The 19,792-nt window shown below is 48.6% G+C and overlaps 1 protein-coding gene across 1 annotated transcript in view; it reads left to right on the forward strand.

The window, feature by feature from the left end:
• LOC142573000 (mannose-P-dolichol utilization defect 1 protein-like) overlaps nucleotides 1-15,890 on the forward strand; it is an 80,536-nt gene extending 64,646 nt beyond the window's left edge. The window contains exons 5-6 of the mRNA XM_075682486.1: nucleotides 13,673-13,855; nucleotides 14,809-15,890. Coding sequence (XP_075538601.1) covers nucleotides 13,673-13,855; nucleotides 14,809-14,862 — 237 coding nt within the window. The 3' untranslated portion in view covers nucleotides 14,863-15,890. The remainder of the gene's footprint in view (nucleotides 1-13,672; nucleotides 13,856-14,808) is intronic.
• The last annotated feature ends 3,902 nt before the right edge of the window (nucleotides 15,891-19,792 follow it).

Below are 19,792 nucleotides of genomic sequence, written 5' to 3' on the forward strand. Positions count from 1 at the left end.
TTCTTCAAGGCGACTGTATAGGGGACGCTTGAAAAGCTCGCTCCCGCGCGTCTTGTCAGTCACACTAGATGCTCTGCGCGAGGCTTTTAATTCTGTTCCTCCGCGGCCTCGTCAGTGGCCTCGAAGGAAGCTCTGGTTTGGTGATTTTGGACGGGAACCGCGCGATTTTCTCCTGGGCCCGCGCCTTTGCATATGCTTACCGCGATCACTGTGACCCCCGTCGCCCCGCCGGACGGGGCACTTGAAAGTGTCACCGCCACCGCCGCGAGATATGTCCCGGCGGTATAATCGCCCAACGAGAAAGTTGCCGCGGCACCGACCAACTCGCCTGTCTGTCGCGCGACCGCGCCCCACAATTTTCTCTTCTGTTTTCTTCTTTCCTTTCTTTTTTTTTTTTAATCTCCTTGCCGCGCACCACCGACCGCGGAATCTGCGACAGGGGGCGACGCCGTGACGAATCCCGGAAAACCTGTCGCGGCGGCCTCGTTAGGCCTAGCGAGCGGGAGCTTGCGCGGCGGCGGTACCGCGGTTGACGACGATGATGCTGTAGCGGTGGGCGGGTGACGAGCCGCCACGCGGCTCGGAAACACCGCCGCCGAGAGCGGGCAAAAAGCTTCGAGGCAAGCGCGAGGGGTCTCGCAGACGTCGGGAGGATCGGTTTGGCTCGCGCGACCTTGACGCGTGACACCGGGCCCTGCGCGTGTGACGGCAACCGCGGTGGCATTTGTGGAGAAGACTCCAAAAGAAACACCGCGCAGCGAAGGGGGGTCAAAGTTCGCGGGGCCGCGCGCGCTGCTTGTCTTCTTGGGTTCGCTTGCCTGCGACGGAGCCGCTCGCGAGGCGCGGTCTCGGAAGGGAGCCGACCGAACCCTTGCCCCGGCCTGCGACGTCCGTCCACCCGGTCGCCGCCGAGCTCGGACGTGGGATTAAGCGCGACGACCGCGCGCCGCTCTCCGCGCCTTGTCAATCAAGCAGCGAGCCCCCCCGCGTTTGTGTCTTTTGTTTTTCGTTCGCCGGCACCGTGTCGTTGTCGCGCTGTTTCCCTGACTCATCGTGGCACGTGCTCGCCGCTGCTGTGCCTTCTCTCTGTGGTCAAGCCATTTGCGTTCTCGGAGCGACGCCTTCTTCCAGCGGCGCGCGCGCCCTTCGCCCGGTGCTTGACTGCGTCCCCGCGGTCTCGGATTAACCGGCTGATCTGACGCGTTGGGTCACCCCCCTGCGGTAGGAACAGAGTCGGGCAGGCCAGCGGTGCCTGTTGAACCGATTAACGGCGTCGTCCCCCCTCCCTGCACTCGTGGTGGGAGGCGATCGTGGCCGTCGGCTTTGGCTCGTTTACGCCTCGTTTCTCGTCCCCGAGTGGACTTCTCGTGCGCCGCTGGTCAGGCTTGGCGCGCGATCCCCCTACCCGCTCTTCACCGACGTGGGCTCGCGGTCCGTTGCACGTAGCGTGCGTGTCGGCGACCGTTGGAGCGGGCGCGCAATAGACGTCCCCTATAAGTGCGCCCGCCGAAAGGTGGCGCAACTTTGCCGCGTTTATTTGCAGAAAGTAAATGGTGATTGGGAAACGACACGCTCGTCCGAAGTTGCCACTCCCGTTTATAATAAAACTTCAGTGAAACTTCGGTTGGGGCTAGTTGTTACATGGCATTTTGAAGGAGAAAATATTCAGCGCAGATCCCAGAACAACCCACTCACGAGCTACCTGACTATAATATTTTGCAGTTTTTGGAACTTACGCTCGAGGTACGCGATATACATGTGTGTTGGGCTTACCAACCACGTGCACAAAAGGAGCTCTTGGCCTTTAAGTCGGCTCATTTCAAAGTTGTAAACTGAGAAATTGCGTCCTCTTGTATGGAATCGGCTGTCGAAAAATCGCGTGTGCATAAAATGCAGTCTAGTTTTGATGATCAGGTGCGCCGACGTTTGGCAGCAGGTTTCCCCATGTCGCTCCCTACTACAGAGGGCGACCGTTGAACGTGAAAATTCAACGGTCGCCCGTTGGGAGGGGCTTGCAAGGGCTTGCAGAGCCGCATCGATCGTTTTTACGTCTCATCGTCACTGGCTTCCAGTATGCATTCTTCATGGTTGGTTCCTTCTGCTCTTAGCGACCACTGCTTCCTAATTCTGCGGTTTGCCGATTCGAACATAGTCTCGCAAGGCAAGAGATTGTGGCATCTAAATCCATGGCTCCTATAGGACAGGCAGGCAACCGCAGGGGTATCATGCATTCTCTTTCGATCGCTACACAACAGAGAGAATCTAGATGGCATAAAATGGGATGAAGTGAACGCCTGTGTCCGCGAGTGCTTCAGGTCTTGGGGCAAGCGCCGAGCACGCGAGGAGCGCGAGGAGATTAAAATCATTTCGGACGCGATCCTCCTGCTCTCGAGGCCACTGTCCTGCGGGCCTGGTGTTGCTTCGGCGCTGGCCTCACTCCGAAAGGAACTTCGGATCCCCCTGCATCCACGCTGGGATGGCTTGAGAGTCACAACCCGAGCAGAGCCAGTGGGAAATGGAAGCGTGGTGCAGCAGAAATGTCCTACGTAGACATCTTTCAAGGAAGAGCACAACTGTCTCTTCCCCAGTAGATCCAAGTGTTGAAAGCATAGTCAGTTTCACCAGACGGAGTTCTTGCACTGGCGAGGAAGTTCTACGCGGACTTATAAGCTGAACCAGCTGCCACTCCAGCTGTCTTTCCATTGGTTTCACCAGCTGAGCCGCTGGAAGTCTGTGACTCAGCCATAGTCGAGGACGAGCTATTTTCAGCTTTGAAGTCTGTGAAGCATAATTGCAGTCCAAGATCCGATGGTCTGACAGTTGAATTTTATGTCAAGTTTTGGACACTGTTAGGGAAGCCGTTCACATCATTGGTGAACAGGCTACTCAGTGAAGGGACTCTGTCAGCGTCTTAAAGAGAGGGGCTAATCACTCCTCTTTCTAAGAATGACTTGAGAAGCACCACCGATTTAAGAGCATGGCATCCTAGTCACACTTCTGAACTGCGATTACAAGCTCATAGCAAATTGTCTGTGTATGCAGTTCACTCCAGTACTCAACACTGTTTTCGGTCCATACAAGGCATGTTGTGTCGAGGGATGCTCCACTTAGCTTCACGGTTTAGCAGTCAAGGACTTTCTCCTGTGGGCAAATGCCAGGAAACTTCCAGGTATTCCGTGTTCCTTCGATCAGGGGAAGGCTTTCGACATCATTAACCATAGGTACCTGTTCCGGGTTTTGGAAGAGGCTGGCTTTAGCGTGGGTTTTCGGCAGATGGTCCAAGCTTTGTATTCTCGACCGACTTCTGCGGTTCTCATACAGGATCACGTCTCGGAGGCATTCATTATGGGACGTGGTGTACGGCAGGGGGATCCTCTCTCGCCTGCCCTCAACGTGCTCGCTTTTGAACCGCTTCTGCAGAGGTTTGCCTTCGACAGTAGAATTGGAAAGTTCCTGCTTACACCAGGTTCCCCTCCGGTTGTACTCTTTGCCTATGCGGATGACTTGTCTATTGTCGTCCCGGACGAGGCATTAGCTTGCACCGTCTTGGATGTCATGGACAGTTACTGCGCGGCGAGTGATGCAAGGTTGATTAGGTCGAAAAGTGCAACCATGTACTTGAACTCCACTCCGTCCAGTCCGCAGCCCGTTCATGGTCTTCCCGTGAAGACGCGGTTGCGCTTTCTAGGTTTCCAATTCGATCCAGACGGCCTGTCTCCTGAAAGCTGGCAGCAAGCTAAGGAGAAGCTTGAAACCAGCAGTGCGTTGTCATGTCCATTGGCAGCTCGAGCGACAATTCTTCGCTCACTTCTGTTTTCCTTCTTCACGTACGTGGCGTGTGTCTCCTGTTCCGATCCGAACCATGCTTATCTTGAAGAGGGTCCTTTTTCGTTTCCTCTGGAAAGGGACAACTGGTTGTGTCGCTCGGCAGGTGCTTAAGTTGCCCAAGTATAATGGAGGACTCGGAATTCCCGACCTGGCCATCGTGTCTACTGCAGTACCCGTCAGGTGGACCAAGGTCGCTCTTAACTCGGGAATTCTCCCGACTCGAAGCATTACTTCCTTTTTTCTTAGTAACCGACTCCGTTTGTTTTCGCAGAGCACATTTTCCCCACTGTGTGCCTCGCTCAGGTTCCCCGTCCACCATTTATGCGGCGGCTGCCAACTCTGGTATGCCTACGCGAGGTTCACCCCGGCATCGATGTAGTTTCAACTCCATTCCAAGAAACTAGTCGATATCCTCACCCCAGCTTTCTCTTACATTATCAAATTACTTATACATAAAATGCTATCGCACTAACAATTTTTATGCACTGTATATGTGTGTTTTAAACTGCGCTGTAATGTGGATGTACAAAAAAAAATTGCAGCATAAAACGTCTTTTCACATAGTAATTGTATAATGTACAAAGTACCTTATTTATTTGTATTTTCTACATCGTACTCGCTCGTTCTTGTGCCATATTTGCTTTTTTCGTGCGTTGAATTATCATGTATAAGCCGAACGCGCGTAAGAGCAAGAGCTCCTGTAAGGCCATATGGCCTTTAGCTCTTGCTTCCTCTTTGTGTAACAAAGAAAGAAAAGAACTTGAATCTTCATGTACCTCCTGGCGCGAGGGTGAATGCCGTTGAGTTACAGGCCCTTCACAGCCATCCTGGCACGTGGAGTGTGCCCTTTTTGTGGCGGTCGTGAGGATTCGGTTCATATCTTTACGCAGTGTTTGCTTCCCGCAGCTCATCTCCAACTGATAGCTAGTCTTTTTAGTCTCCCAGGTGTTCCATATCAGACTGTTCGATTTTTGCACCCTTTGGCTAAGCAGGCGATCAACCAGTTCGTGCTTCTTCTTGTCGAGTGCTCATGCCATGTTTGGTTGGCACGCTGTGATGCGGTTTTCGGGGGGCGGGCGCCGGGCCTTCACGAAGTGCTTGCGAAAGTACGGAAGGAGGTCTGGTTCCATCTCACCCGGGAACGGCGTCACTTGGGCGACAAGAAGTTTCTCGAGGAGTGGGCTCATCCTACCGTGATTTTTTATGAGTCAGGTGAAAAGCTCTCTATTAAGTTGTGATCCATGCTCCTAAGGTCGCTCGACTTGGCCGTGTGTGCCAATCGATCCGCGGGGTTTTGCTTGGCTCAGTCGAACGCAGAGGCGGAACCGGTGGTGGCGCACCCTCGTGTGGTCGCGCTGCCCCGCGGATGGCTTTGGTGGTCTCCATGGTTGTATGCCTTGACCTCTTTTGTGTTAAGGCAGTCCGAGGGTCTGTCAGGCTCGTGTTCTGTAAGACCGACATGGCTGTTTGTTTGTTCAGGGCAGTAGCTCAGTCGTGCCGCACCACAGCAAGCAGCCCGCTTGTCCGGGAAGGACCGTTGGCCCGAACCAAAACCCCCCGCCCAGTCAACCCGGGTAGAGGGGGAGTGCCGGGCTCAGTGTACCGAATGATGTTTGGTTGATGAGTACGTGTAAGCTCGAAACATCGCCGGAATCATCTTAGGGACCCTGGACTGAGGGTTCCTCCCACACTGCTCTCGGCATTCAGATATTATTAATAAAGATGTTTTACTCTCTCTCTCTCTGGGACGCGGCACCTCCGGTTGCCAAGTCCTCTTCCCATCTGACAACGGCACCTTTTTTTTCAGTTTTTCCTATTCAATGATGTAAATAAGTTTTGTTCAAGTGCCAGTAAACCTGTTGGTTATCGTTTTCCCAACTTCCGAGCTTCTGACTTCTTCAACCCGAAGCCTCCGCCACGCTACCATATGGAGCCGGGCTCGAGACACAACCTAGCTCCGCAACAGCATGTGCTGCGGTTATCGCGTCTGAATCGGCGAGCACTGTACATGGCAAATAGGTTGTTTTAAGAAGATGACGCGGTGGCTGCCGTGAGAGCTTGCTGCTGTTGCGGTAAGCGATTTCACGTTATGAGGAATCGCAGTATGGTTTGCTGATCGTTCTCGTGTGTTGTTAGCCGACAAATCGCTTCGCTTCTTTGTTCACATTCCTTTTCACGGGGCGGCCAAAGGCGCGAGAATGGTGCCGAGATTTGCCGCTGCGCCATCCGCAGACTTTCTACCTAAGAAAGAGGAAAGCGTTTTTCGGCTTTAAGAAATCAGTGGCCGTATTTTGCAGAGATCCATTTTGTTTCGTTTTCGTCGCGGCGAGTGGCCGACCTCGGCGACAATTCGGCGTCGTGGCATGCAGCCTCCGAGCCGATCCCGGCGGACGAAAAAAGAATAGAAGATGAACTGCATCGTTTAAAATGTGGCTCCTCATTTCCGGTGCGTTTGATTTGAATAGACACGAGTCGCGTCTACTGCAGCTGACAATCGCGCCATTTATTTCGTGTATTGCGGTGAAGAAGCTTTCTCATCGCGCAGCGCTGGTGACCGCGCACGTGGGGATCTTGTTTGGATGGCACGCAAGCGTCGACGATGGCCGATCTGCGGCCAAGAATCCGGGGTATCTTGCCTTATCTTATTTAGCAGCTTGCGCTGTTAAAACAGTGACCCCCGTATCGTAATGTAACTGCTATAGGACTCGCATCGAATTTTCACCGTAGTTCGTTCCTCTGCACCGTTTCCCCACCTTCACGTCTCAGCCTGTCGTGAAACCAATATTTGCCAAGCTCGAGCCCGCGGGATACGGGCACCGATTGGTTGCGTGTGCAAATCTTTAATAATAATAATATTTGGAGTTTTGCGTGCCAAAACCACTTTCTGATTATGAGGCACGCCGTAGTAGAGGACTCCGGAAATTTTGACCACCTGGGGTTCTTTAACGTGCACCTAAATCTAAGCACACGGGTGTTTTCGCGTTTCGCCCCCATCGAAATGCGGCCGCCGTGGCCGGGATTCGATCCCGCGACCTCGTGCTCAGCAGCCCACCACTATAGCCAGTGCAAATCTTTCGAACGATAGTTGCCTAATCGTCGTCACAATCTCTCCTCTGGTTCCTTGCATCAACCTTCGTGGACACTTGCTCAAAAAGGGAACAGCGGTTGCGTGTGTGTGCGCTTCGTACCCGTGTTGCGGGAGTTCAGAGATGACGTTTTCTCGCCCCCGCATCTATATGGGATGACGTAACAGAGGCCCCTGTGCATACGCCGCGCGTCTTGTACTGCGCTGTCTTGGGTTCGAACCCAGGGAACGAACGATTTAAGCGAAATGTTCGCCCAGCGACCATTTTGATACGATCGCCGTAAACGAAACATTGGCGCTCGGCGTCGAGTTTCTCTAGTGAGCGAGCACGGCCTGCTGCGGCCCGTTCGCTTTCCCCTCCTCGGCGTCGCAGACTTTGCGTTGGCCGCCGCCTCTTTGTGCCTGAGGCCGCCGCGCGATTGACGCATCGGTCGCGCCAGAGCGCTCGTCGGGAGAGAAAGGCTCTCTCGACGCGTTGTGCATGGCCCGCTTGACGGCGGCTTTGGCGGCCTTGTCGTGCTTCCTCTGCCTCCGCCTGCCTAATGAGGCCCGACGACGACATGGCGCCCACCCCCACCCCTTCTTCTTCGACTGCTCAGCTGATCCGATTGTGCGGGGGGGCCGATGCCGCCGCCGCCGCGGGGCCATCCATCAGGGCTCGTTTTGAATACGCGGGACCCCTTTCGCCCGCCGCGCGCGCGCGCGTGCCGCTCTCTTCGGCGCGTGCCGACGTTTCTCTGCGCGCGAGGAGCGTGTGCGTGTCCGTGCGTGCGTGTGTTGGAGCCACAGGCGCTACTGCTGCTGATGCGAGGCTCTAAGGCGCACGTGTATGTGTTCTCTCGCGAGACTCGTACCGTGTTTCGCGACAGCATCCACACTTTTTTTTTTCTTCTGCATCTGTGCTTGCGCGTTTATGTGCGTCTCTGTGTGTGTTTGTGAGCGCATGCGTGTGCGTGCGTTGTCATGTGACTTGCCAGGCCGCCGCCCGGAAAGAGTTGTCCGTATTTTTCGTCAGTATATGTGGAGGTCGGCCGCTATAGGCTGCACGGGAATTCCTCCCATCGCCCCTTACTTCTCTTAGCCATACGCGTCGTCTGTCTGTCGTCTCGCTCGTCAGCGGTCACACGAAGGCGCTGTTCTAGCTGTGTATATGAACGTATTAAGCTTTTTCTCTCTCTGTTCTGGCACTTATACATGCCGACTTGGAACCTGCAAGCATTCATTATTTTCCAAAGCCTTGCGAGGCTTTCCGACTATGACGCAGTTTCTCGTGTTCCTTTAGATTCAGTATTTAGTTGTTCCACCTCCTTGCGATTTCTCACTTCTGCTACTGCTGTTGTTTGAACGACGATTTTACCGTCTATAGCCCCCTCTCCTTTACGGTGTCGCCGTACCGCGTCCGCGTAGGCTCTCGCGGTCGTCAGATGTCGGCGGAAAGTTGCTTGCGCTGGGCTATCCGCGTGACCCTCGCTTCCGGGCCTCCCAGACATTCTTGGTCGTTCATCGGCGAGCAGTCAAATCGCTTTTTCCTACGCCGCTGCCCGCTACAGCTGACCGTACTGTCTCGCTTTTGTTGCGTGGGTGGCCCCGTGAGCGTCTGCCCGTGGAGGTCGGCCCTCCGCGAAGACACGATCACCGCAACGAGCGGCGGAAGAGAGACGTCATCCGGTCGCGACGCGCGATGGCGTCGGCCGCGCTTTTTTGTTTTTGTTTTTCCCTGCGTTGCATTACGGACTGCTGCTGCTCCTCGCTCGCTTATGTGGGCTTCGTAGAGCCGTGCGACGCCCCGTGGAATCGGCATTGCGGTGGCGTTTGTTATACTTGCGCGATAGCAAGTTATCGTAGAAAAATAACTTCGACAGCAAAATATGCAGGTAAAGCGAACGATGGGGCCAGCACTGTTGTTTTCTTTTGTCCTCATTTGCTCGCGCTGTTAATCAGTTATACCGTGAGTTAGCAATTATGCCAGGCTGACAGGTTAATTAGTAGCAAGTTATACGTACGTTCGTGCATACGTTCGTACTGGTTCGGAAAGGCGTGATGTCTAAAGCCTCTTGTGCGTCATAAGTGCCTGCGAGATGCCCAGTCCCAGTAAAGTCTAGATATAAGTTCTACCTAATGTTTACAAAAAAAAAAAAATCACATCATGTTTACCCTGTAGCACTCAACGTCGATCAGCTTCCGTTCCGTCCGTTAGGCTCGCGAGCTCCGTTCGCTGCTGGAGATAAGAGTACAGGCGATTTCGGAGGTGCGAGTTATTGTTCGAATACAGTTTCGAACCTGGCTGATTCAAGCAAATTGTCGTACTTACCTTTTTTTTTTGGGGGGGGGGGCGGATGCAGGTGCGTAAGAATTGGGAAGCGCCGGTATACTGAACGCTGTCAAAACGCTATCCTCCATCGCTGTGGAATGTGGCCAGTAGCACCCACTCACCGATGCGTCTCGGCTTACATCGCTGGCGGAAACTGCCGCTGTACAATCAGAGATTAGTCCTGCTCAATAAGTGTATAGCTTCATTGCGTCTATAGGCTTAAAACTTTTTTTAACTGAGACGTGTGACCTAAAGCGAATGATTAGATAATTAGGGAAAAGTTGCTATAGCATCATCTGTCGTGCAGGTAACCTTTGCCTCTTCGAGCCATCCAAACTGATGTGCACGGAACACGCGCTGTGATGGCTGAGTGGCCGCGGCGTCTTGCTGCTGAGCACGAGGTCGCGCGTTCGATTCCCTGCCCACGGCAGGTCGCATACTGATGGGGGCAAGATGAAAAAAAAAGGAAGAAAAAACACTCGCGTATACCGTGCTTTGTGTGCGCTTTAAAGAACGTTCCCGGTTGTTATTACTATTAACCGAATTTCTCCACTATGTACGGCGTCCTTCGTAACGCACTGTGAAACTTCGAGACGTTAAGGCTTACAGTTTATATCACGATCGCTATCACTCATTATTATTATTATTATTATTATTATTATTATTATTATTATTATTATTATTATTATTATTATTATTATTATTATTATTATTGCACGGAATCGTGCCATCTGCCACAAGCTATTCCGGATAAGCCTGGTTCCAGCAAACCAAGATCGGAGCACGTAGCGCACACGCTGCGCCAGTGATGATGATACACGCCGCGCCGTCCTGCGGGTGGAAGCGAGGAGGTAGTTTCGCGTATCCGTGAAGGGGGGGGGGGGGAGGGTGTGGCCTAATGGAGCGAGCCGCGAAGGGCCTGCTTTAGCCGCGACCGGAAAAAAAAAAAAAGCGATGCGAGGAGGCGGGGCCGTACAGTATACCTTTCGCTCGAAGAATGTGTTTACGCGAACAGGCCGGTTTGAAAGATGCGCGCTTATCTATTCTGGTGTCATTATTATTTATTGATTTATTTTTAATGGTACGCCGCCAGTCCTTTGGCCTCATCGCTGACGTCTGCGGCGCAGCATCCCGGAGGCGCGTTGCAGGCTGACGACTCTCGGTTTTCCATAAATTCGTTACAACCATGTCGATGGCTTTTCACGAAGGGGTTAATCGTTGCTGCGGCCCACAGCGATGACTTTGCAGCTGTAGTTCCTCTGCCGGACACGAAGTTATGGGTTCGACTCCCGGTGACCGTACACTGTAAACGGAAATAACTCCGAGGTGGGAGTATAATGCTTGTCCTCTAGCGACCCCCCGGTTCGGAGTTTATTATGCTCCGTATGATCGGAGTAGAATTTTTACTCCGTGCGAACGGAATTTTGCGTGGAAATATGGGAGTATTTTTTTCTGTCTTTTCTTTATTTATTGCTTTGCAATGGACGGAGTTTTTTCGAGGTGCAACGGGAGTATAAAAAGAGGCATCGCGAGACTTTGCGCGAACATCTTTACATACAGAGACTGCTGGTCAAATTTGGAAATATGCACACCAGACCGCGTCAAATTCGACGAAACAAGTCAATGAAAGCACATATATCATGACATACATAAACATTTCAGAAACGCCCAATGCAGAAATTTGAAAGACATCCCACGTACACGCGATACTCAAGAAGCAACGGTGACAGTATATATAGCCACGATACTGTGTGCCTCGAAACCGCCTAGGGAACTGCTGTGCTGTTTTCAGAATTACGACTCACATGCTCGTTCATACGAGATCTGCCTCTCTGAAATTAACAGAATACCTTAATCAACACAAAACTGTTAATTCAGAATAGTGAGAGAAAAAAGTTAATGGCGTAATTTTTCAAAATTATCATGCCATTCTGTGAGTGCTGAAGCGACTTCGCACACTGCCGGCGTTCGCGACCAAAAAGTAGTGCGTTAGTTACAGTAAGCAAGAAAGATGTAAGTGCGTGCGCTTCATAGCAAAATTAAATTTTGGCAATATAGTGGTGGCGTAGCAAGAAATTATTACGTGTGAGCATGACCCGCAGTAGCCGACGTAACACCAAAAAATGCGCAGTCATGCATCTTATACACTGCACTACTTGCCCTGCGTCCAAGCAATCTCTCTCGGTAGTGCAAAGGAGCTACATCGCTGATTTGTCGAGTGAATCCTTAAACTCGGAGCCAACAGGGCATGCGTCTAAATCAATGTCTCGGATAGAGCGTAATGTTAATGCAATATCGGAAGCAACGACGTGACCAAAACCTATATGCGCGATAACAATTCGATTCACATCGCTCAATAACAAGCTTTATTTACAGTACGCATACTTATGTCCTACCGTTTTTCTTTGGGCAAGAATATCCGTTCACAGATGCATAAAAACAGTTGCTTGCACTCCGGTCTTTCTCACTGGCAACACAGCACCGCAACGAACTTGGGGTACGCCACTCATGTGCGACCACGGACGTCGTCGCTCGAACAGTGGCTGCTGTTGCCATTGCTACGTGGTCCTTTCAAACATTACACCAGACGTTGTCAGCATGTACCCAAAAGGACATAAAAGTCGTATTTCACGTACTGAAGAACACAAGCCAGGGTCACGCAGCACGAAAACACAGTCAGAGCCTGAGCCGACATCACGAGCCAGTGAGCAGCTTCGAGGTATACCTAAGCCTTTTTCCGCACTAGAAAACGTTGCTCTTGCATTCGTCGTTGTCAGCAAAGTGATCAGAGCTAACGTACTTGAAGCTGAGATACAGTGAGCTTCAGGCATGCCTATAACACTTTCTGGAAGGAAATACGGGAAACAAATTGACGAAACGCTGTCACGGAACGACACTTCACAGATGTCATGAGCACTGCCGACTCCGCCGAACGCGCCCGGTGGCTGCCGAGGCGCACAGCCTCATGGGAAGCGCCACGTGACCAACCTGCTTCGGCGGAGGGAAGTTTTTTAAAACTCCCTGTCGGAGTTTTACGGGAGAACAAGATTATTAAGCGGAGTAAAATCGCGTCATGTCGCCCTAATACTCCCGCAGCTAGCCAGCGGAGTGAAACAAGGGAATGGCGCTGTTTTGCTCCCATACATCGGAGTAAATATTTGAGGAGAGGAGGTTTTAGGGCACATAACCTGTTAAAAACTCCCAGGTGGGTTTATTTTCGTTTACAGTGTATTTTCGATCGAGGCTCAACGCAGGAACGATCGTGCCTTGGGCTATATCTGAAAAGGCGGTCGAAATTAATCCCTACTTTCGACACACCTACGCTCTCTTAACGTGCGTCTGCTTTATTTATCCGCTTTCTTTCTCTTGCTCCTTGTTAATCTTTTCGTCTACCATTAACTAGCATCCTGGTGCAGCGTAGCAAATCGGTTAAAGGGACACGGAAGAGGTAGACTGTAGATAAGTTTAGAATAGCAAAGCATTCCATCAGAAATTTTTTCGTCATTTAACGGAAAAGCAATGTTTGTTACGGCAGATAACGGTATACAATTTTCCCCTTCTTAAACTTCGTGACGACACATCAGCATTGGTGCGTTAATGTGACGTCACCGATTTCAGAGTACGTTTTCACAAGTGGAACCGTGACATAAGTTTTAGAGGCAATGCATAGATAAAGTGGATAATGCAAGGTTTATTTTCAGTGCGCATGTGGGAACCTGTGATTATTGCTTGTAGTCTGTCGTTTAGTGCTTCTGGCATTCTAGTCAAGTCGCAGTTTCGTCTTTTTACGCTACAGCCAGTGACGCTTTATTTTTTTGTTTGCAATGGGCCGTTTTGCTTGTGTTTACGGCACATAAGCCCCCCATCAGCTTGTTCTTCTTTTTTTTGCCACAATTTTTGATTATATTTTTGCGGACCATTTCTTTAACGTACTTAAAAAGCTTGTCCTACAGCAGCCATTAATTCTTGGAAAGCTTGTTTGCAACGAGGCTCAATATTTTGTGAGACTATTCGAGCAGTTATTTTAATGACATTTAGTAATATTGTTTGTAAAACTGATCCTGATTGACCCTAACCGATGGCTGTTTCTTCCCCTAGCTAGGGCAAGCGTGGTGCATAACTACACCGAAATGAATGTTCCCACTGAAAATATATTCACCTGCGTTTGACTGTTCGATATCCAATTCGATATTCAATACTCACTATTCGTCTTCCATTCGTATTCAAAAAAAGTTGATCGACCCACGTCCAATTAATATTCAACTTCTTTAGTGCCTGTTCAGCCGCCCTGACTTCCCCTTCTCATTTCCTTATCTTTCCACGCTGACCTATTACGTGTTCTATACTATCCGAACGCTGTGTGAATTCGTGAACGTTGCGTGGTGACGGTCGTTTCGAGGGTTTGTAATGGGACCACTGTGCACACCCTGTGCCTTCCTGCCCATCAGCTGATGCAGGTGTGGAGCAACTACCGGCAAGGCCACACGGGCCAGCTGTCCCTGATCACGACGGCGCTGCTCTTCCTGGGTGGCGTCGCGCGCATCTTCACCTCGCTCACCGAGACCGGCGACCCGCTCATCGTTGTCACCTTCTGCCTCGCCACCATCGCCAACTCGCTCATCTTCGGACAGGTGCGGGTTCCGTCAGCGGTGTCGGTGATCACTTGCCTTTCTGTTCATACGCCTGCGTGCAGTATGTGCATACACAGCACTTTCTTTAAAGTATATTTTCTCACTCCGAAATAACACTGGCAGGAGTGGGAACGAAGCTTTAGAAGACAAGTTCTAACCATGTTTCAACATACAGAACATGTGCTACAAAATTGCCCCAAGGGTGGTTTATGACATGCTGCAATTGCTCTTGAAATCCTTGACGCATTGGCACAGTACTCACTTTGTTTGTCTTTATTAAAAAATAAAGGGGGAAGACAAAAAGTGACACTAAATCAATTTATACTGGCATTCTTTCAAAACTATTGTCATTTGTTTCGCAGTAAAAAGTAAGCACTAAGAAATAATGAAGGCCGAACTTCGCTTTTCGGAATTCCGCGGCAAAACCTCACCACTGATAAGCCGCACTGTGACGTCATGAATTTCATATCGTTTTCTGATATTTCAGCCATTTGGAGAAGGAAGGATTCTCGCCGTATTTTGATGTGGTCAAATTGATCTGCAGTTTCCAACTACAGCGCACCTCATAATCAGATTGTGGTTTTCGCACGTAATACCCCAGAAATTTTTCATAGATTTTCGAAGCTCGGACTACTTCGGTCTCCGGTTTCATTAAAAGTCAAGGTAGTCCTTCATTGCTGGTAAACACTTAGCAAGACTCAAGTAGATGCTGTTGCAATCTCACGGCAACTTGGTTTGCTAACATTGGGCTGTGGCGCCACCTGTCTTCCGTTTCTTTCCCCAGCCTTACCAAGCATTTTGTCATGGTAAGAGTGAAAAGCTGTTGGAAAAGTGCGTATGGAAAACTGGAATTTACTGATACAGCTTAGTTTGACACTCTTCTTTAGTGTCTCCTTAAGGTTATTCCGTGTTCAATTACAGCACTTCTATCTTTGTTCGGTCTTTTTGTGCAGGTTCTCTATTATTGGGAGGCCACCAACAAGCTGGTCAAAAAGAAGACCAAGTAGCCTCCCCAGAGTGAAGCCAGGCGCATTGCGTGGGACAATTCAAAAACCTGGTCTGTGAAACGAGGATATTGGTGAAGGAAAAGCCACTGCAAGAGAAAAGGGGAGGATGGTCATCCTCCTTTATCTTCATTGTCTCATCGTTGCTGTCCGAGTAGGTACAGCTGACAGCTGCCACTCTCGGCTACCAGGCGGTGTACTTCGTCCGAATATGCTGCAGCATGGGACAACTCGCCCATTAGCTTAGTGTAGCATGGTCTTGCCATCAGTGGCAAAATTGCACTGGCAGCTGTGTGTGGGAATGGAGTGACCTGTCTCGGTGATCTGCTTGGGTACTACACCTCGTTTCGCTGCTCTCTTAACTGCTAAGGTTCTTTCAATTTATTATTGCCTAGTTTTTGTTACACTTTATTTGTCTGTTTAAACTTTCTTGCAAGCCTATTGCCTACTAGAGGAGCTATCTTCTGTGAAGCAGTTGCAAACGGCCCTGTTTCTTTTTTATCATACCTGCTTGTTTTCTCCTTTCACTATTTGTACCATTTTTGCTTGCTTCGTGCCAAAGCCACACTAGGTCAAGCACGAGTTGGTCAACAATATGCAAAAGTTGTTTCGCTGCTGGCGCAGAATGTATAAAATGGAAGAGAGGCACTTACTCGTGATGGAAGCAAAATACATGTGTGATAACACAATTAACAGTATAAAAGGCTAACAAGATGCAACATTGACAATTATTTGGTTTCCATTGTTAAGGAGCACGATTTAGGTGCCCATGTTAACATTCCATTGTATGGTGCTGATCACAATTTGTGCAGTCATCGTTCTGCGCCCTGACGCTACTGTATTTGCTTCACTGTATCTCGGATGGATTTGAGGTGCCACATATTTCTTTGTTTGTGCTTCATTTTGTGCTGACCTTTGGCATGAGAAAAGTCTGCAACAACATGCTGCTTTCCTTGATATTCATTATTTTCTAGCCCCTATCCTGTACGAAGTCTGCAGTCTCTATTAAAGTTTCATAGTTTTATATTCTACTTTTGCTGTCTTATGTCTGGTTGGCACCCATGGATTGCTTGAATGTGTGAATACACTGTGGAATTACTGTTTCTCGTAGACATAATAGGACAGGCAACTGCTGGTGGTTATTATTTCAACACTAGCATTTACTGAGACCTTTCAAGAGTGGTAATGGGAGATCTCAAATGCTTACCTGGCAGGTTGTATGCTGGTTGCATAGAGGTTAGAGACTACTGATTGATGCAGCTGCAATGACTACCATTATCTATTTAAATGCTCCCTTTTCATGCCTTCTTATCACTCATGAAAAAGGACAGGGGTTGACAAAACCTAAATTACAATAGAGAAGATGAATTGTGCTAGAGAAGGTAAGACATTGATACTGTGGGTGAAAGAAGTGAGCAGAAGCAGGAATGATGTACATACAGTTGTTGGCATGCTCAATATGGAAGTCAGAATAATCTACGGGAATTTAGCACTACTGACCTTTTCAAACCGCATCTTTGAACAATGGGAACCAAGTGGTGCAGCTTGCTGCAGCTGACAAGAATGATATAATAGATTCTGCGGTGAAGCATAATGACTTTTTGTAGCATTGTAATAAAGTACAAATGAAATATACGTCCAGAATGTTTATCCAAACAGTGCTGCACTTCTCAAGGTTATTATTCTGTCTGGGTAACTGCGATCACTGTTAAGTGCACTTTCAACAACATATATCACAAGGTGTTGATTTTTGTCTAACACCACATGTACATGTTCTGACAGGAAAACAAAAGGCGAGTGATGTTAAAGGGACCGACAACTGACCATAATGTGTTTTGAGGTCCTGGTGCTAACAGTGTGACAATGATGTTGCACAAAATGACATGGGGTGATTGCTCTGAAACATCGTCATTAAATATGTGTATGGTTTCCGAAATGTAGATGCCCCAGCTGTTTTCAGATGGATTTCTTGTAGATAAAAAAAACCTTTGATGTTCTTATGGCATTTGTGCGCTCAGTTGTGTTATTGTAAAAAGCTGATTGCTTCAGTTAAAAATGGCACTGTCTCTGCACATGAGAACAGAATGCATAAACGTGGCCTAATAACATGGTAACATGTATGAATAATTGCTGTACTTGTTTGAGGCACTGTCTGAGCAATGTGAATATATTGGAATGCCAAGAATATGCTGTGCTGTGAAGGCATATGAGCGTTGATATTACATCGTTTCATAAATATCTGCACCTTTTCTGCCAAAACGGCACGTGTTTCCTGGCGCTATGTCTTTGTGGCGTGATACTGCCTTCACCATCAGTCGTTTCTGTTGCTGATGTCCATACACAAGTCACAATATCGAGATCGAGAAATCTTATCTGCAAAATTTACTGAAAGTTTTCTAATCAACTGTCATGGTTATAGATGCTTTAGACAGTGAACTTTCCAGTGCACTGAAAGTGAGGACATCCTTGCAAATTGGTTGTCGGTCACTTTAAAGATCAAAGGCGCATGCAAGAACAGTTATTTGAGGATAAGAGTATATCACAGCGTGTGCATATTAAAAGCTTCGGTTCTGCGGGTATGTAGCTAGTATCGCCATTGATTCTAGTTTATCTCTGTGCAGATTGCTTACGTGCTTTGCACGACCATGACCTCTTTCACATTGTATAGAGTGACGAGAGACTGGAGTTAAGAACCGTATGATTCAGGGAAAGCAAACAAGGAATGAAATGAGCCTAGAATGCTTCTGCTACAGTACTACGACACTGCAGTTGCCAGGCTCCTCAAGGAAAATGCACTGTCAGAAAGTAATATATATAGAGAGTAGTACAGAAAACAATAACTTGCAGCCAGTATGAATGAGGGTATTGCATAGTACTGAATCCATCTATTGTTATTTTTGTCATTGTACCACTTTTTTGCCTCCTTCTTTGTGTGTTCTCTGACAGTGTTTTCGATAATAACATTGTAAAACTGTTGAACTGTTTTTGTTGTCCCATGAGTTTCTTTGAGCTTGCTTGGCTCGGTTATTGCCCATCTGTGTGTAGTGGTACTTTCTGTATGCAAATGTTACTGCAGCTGTAGCACATTCTTCACTGCCGATTTTATGTGGTGCTACCTTTTTTTGATACAACCAATGGAGAAATTTGTGTCATGCAAACTTCTGTAAGAAGTGCAAATTGAGTACACACAATGCCTGGCAATATATTTATGCTGATGACTTAAATTATTACCTTTAGACAGGTTCTTATGCAGGCCTCTTTGTAGGCAGGTAACACCCGCCCGCCAAGTCCCTTGTTTCCTCCAGCCTTGCAAATTGTAGTAGTGCTGAACAGGCTCTTGAGGACATGGGACATCTGTACATGCTAGCACATTTTATGAACACAGTTCTAGCATCCATCAGTCTCATTAATGCTCTGAGGCGCAAATCTTCTCGTCTTAAAATTTCTGGAACAAGGTAAATCAACTAGTTCACTTTCCAACTTAATCCACCAGAGACAAACAAGATCTAGATGAATTATCAATGTGTTATTAAAGGGAAATTCCGACATCCACCCATTCATAGCAATTGCTACAAATGAAACCCATACGGGTTCCTCGAAAGAAAAGCCTCGCATTTGAAGAGAAATTATTGAAGAAAAAATGCAGATACCACAAATTTTTCTTCTTTTCTTTCGAGGAATTAACCCGTATGGATTTACTTTGTCGCAATTGCTACGAACGGGTGGATGTCTGATTTTCCTTTTAATAATTCTCACCACCTTGCGGGTTTTCGGAAAACTATTACGTCAATTGTCAATGTGTTTGCCGGAACTTCTGGTTCATTAACAATAGCATGTACAAAGTAGGTAAGTTCAGAGAGTCATGCATATGAAAGCATTACCTGTATGTCGCTTTGCATCAAGAAAGGATCGAGGCTTTAGTGAAAACTCGGCGAGCATGATATTCGTTGCTAGGGTCGCTTCCGGTCCAGGCATGCGCATGGCATCCCGACTTTGTTCCATCGAGAAGAAAATGGTGGGAAATTCAATAATTTCCTCAACGTTCAGGTATTCTGTAATGCAGGGTGCATATTATTACAAAAGCAGCATAATAAATAAAGCATGCTCTCAAGACACCCTAGCATGGTCACTCTATTAGTCCTGTCAAAACACTTTCTTGCACCACTTCTGGCACGCGCATATAAAAAAAAACTAAACACGATTAAAAATAACACGCAAACGCATTAGTGCAGGCAAGAACTTTTGTAAAGAAAAAAAAATTGGCCCTTCTATTTTTTGGAGATGATTGGCGACGTTAATGCCTTCATCGATCTTTTTTATGACAGGCGTGTAATTGCTGAGGATACGTTTTATATGTTACGCTGCTTATTCTGGTGGTTATTGCATCTTCATGCCGTATCCCCACGCCATCTGTGAATCGCAAAACCTTGTGGGCACTTCAGCAGACACGAATTGGCAATCTCACTGCCAGCCACAATGCGGTACCATGACGCAGTACATCTTGCTGTTGTGGCGGCCTCACGGTCGCACGGCAGCATCCAGACACCCTTTCCCCTTTTTTGACTCGGTAAAATCTTATCGCGTTGTGTGCGGGAAAGGGAAGTGGTGGGAGAATGCGCAACCGAGCCGTACATGCTGGACGATATCAAAGTAAAGTCAATTTTTGCTTGTTCTACAGGGACGCACACCTCGCTTATATCTGCTGATTTCCAGCCGCTCTCGCGTCCCACACAACATTGGTGACCCGGACGAGCAGCAAATGCTATGGACACGCCTCAAGGCACCGAAATTCCGACGCTCCGGCGTCAAACTGCCTCCGTTTTGGACTGCGGATCCTGCATAGTTGTTCATTCAGGTAGAATGACAATTCGCTGCACGTAGCATCACAGCAGATTCCACGAAATACCATTATGTGGTGAGCAGTCTGCCCCCA

Source organism: Dermacentor variabilis, chromosome 2, assembly GCF_050947875.1.
Source record: "Dermacentor variabilis isolate Ectoservices chromosome 2, ASM5094787v1, whole genome shotgun sequence".
Taxonomy (NCBI): domain Eukaryota; kingdom Metazoa; phylum Arthropoda; class Arachnida; order Ixodida; family Ixodidae; genus Dermacentor; species Dermacentor variabilis.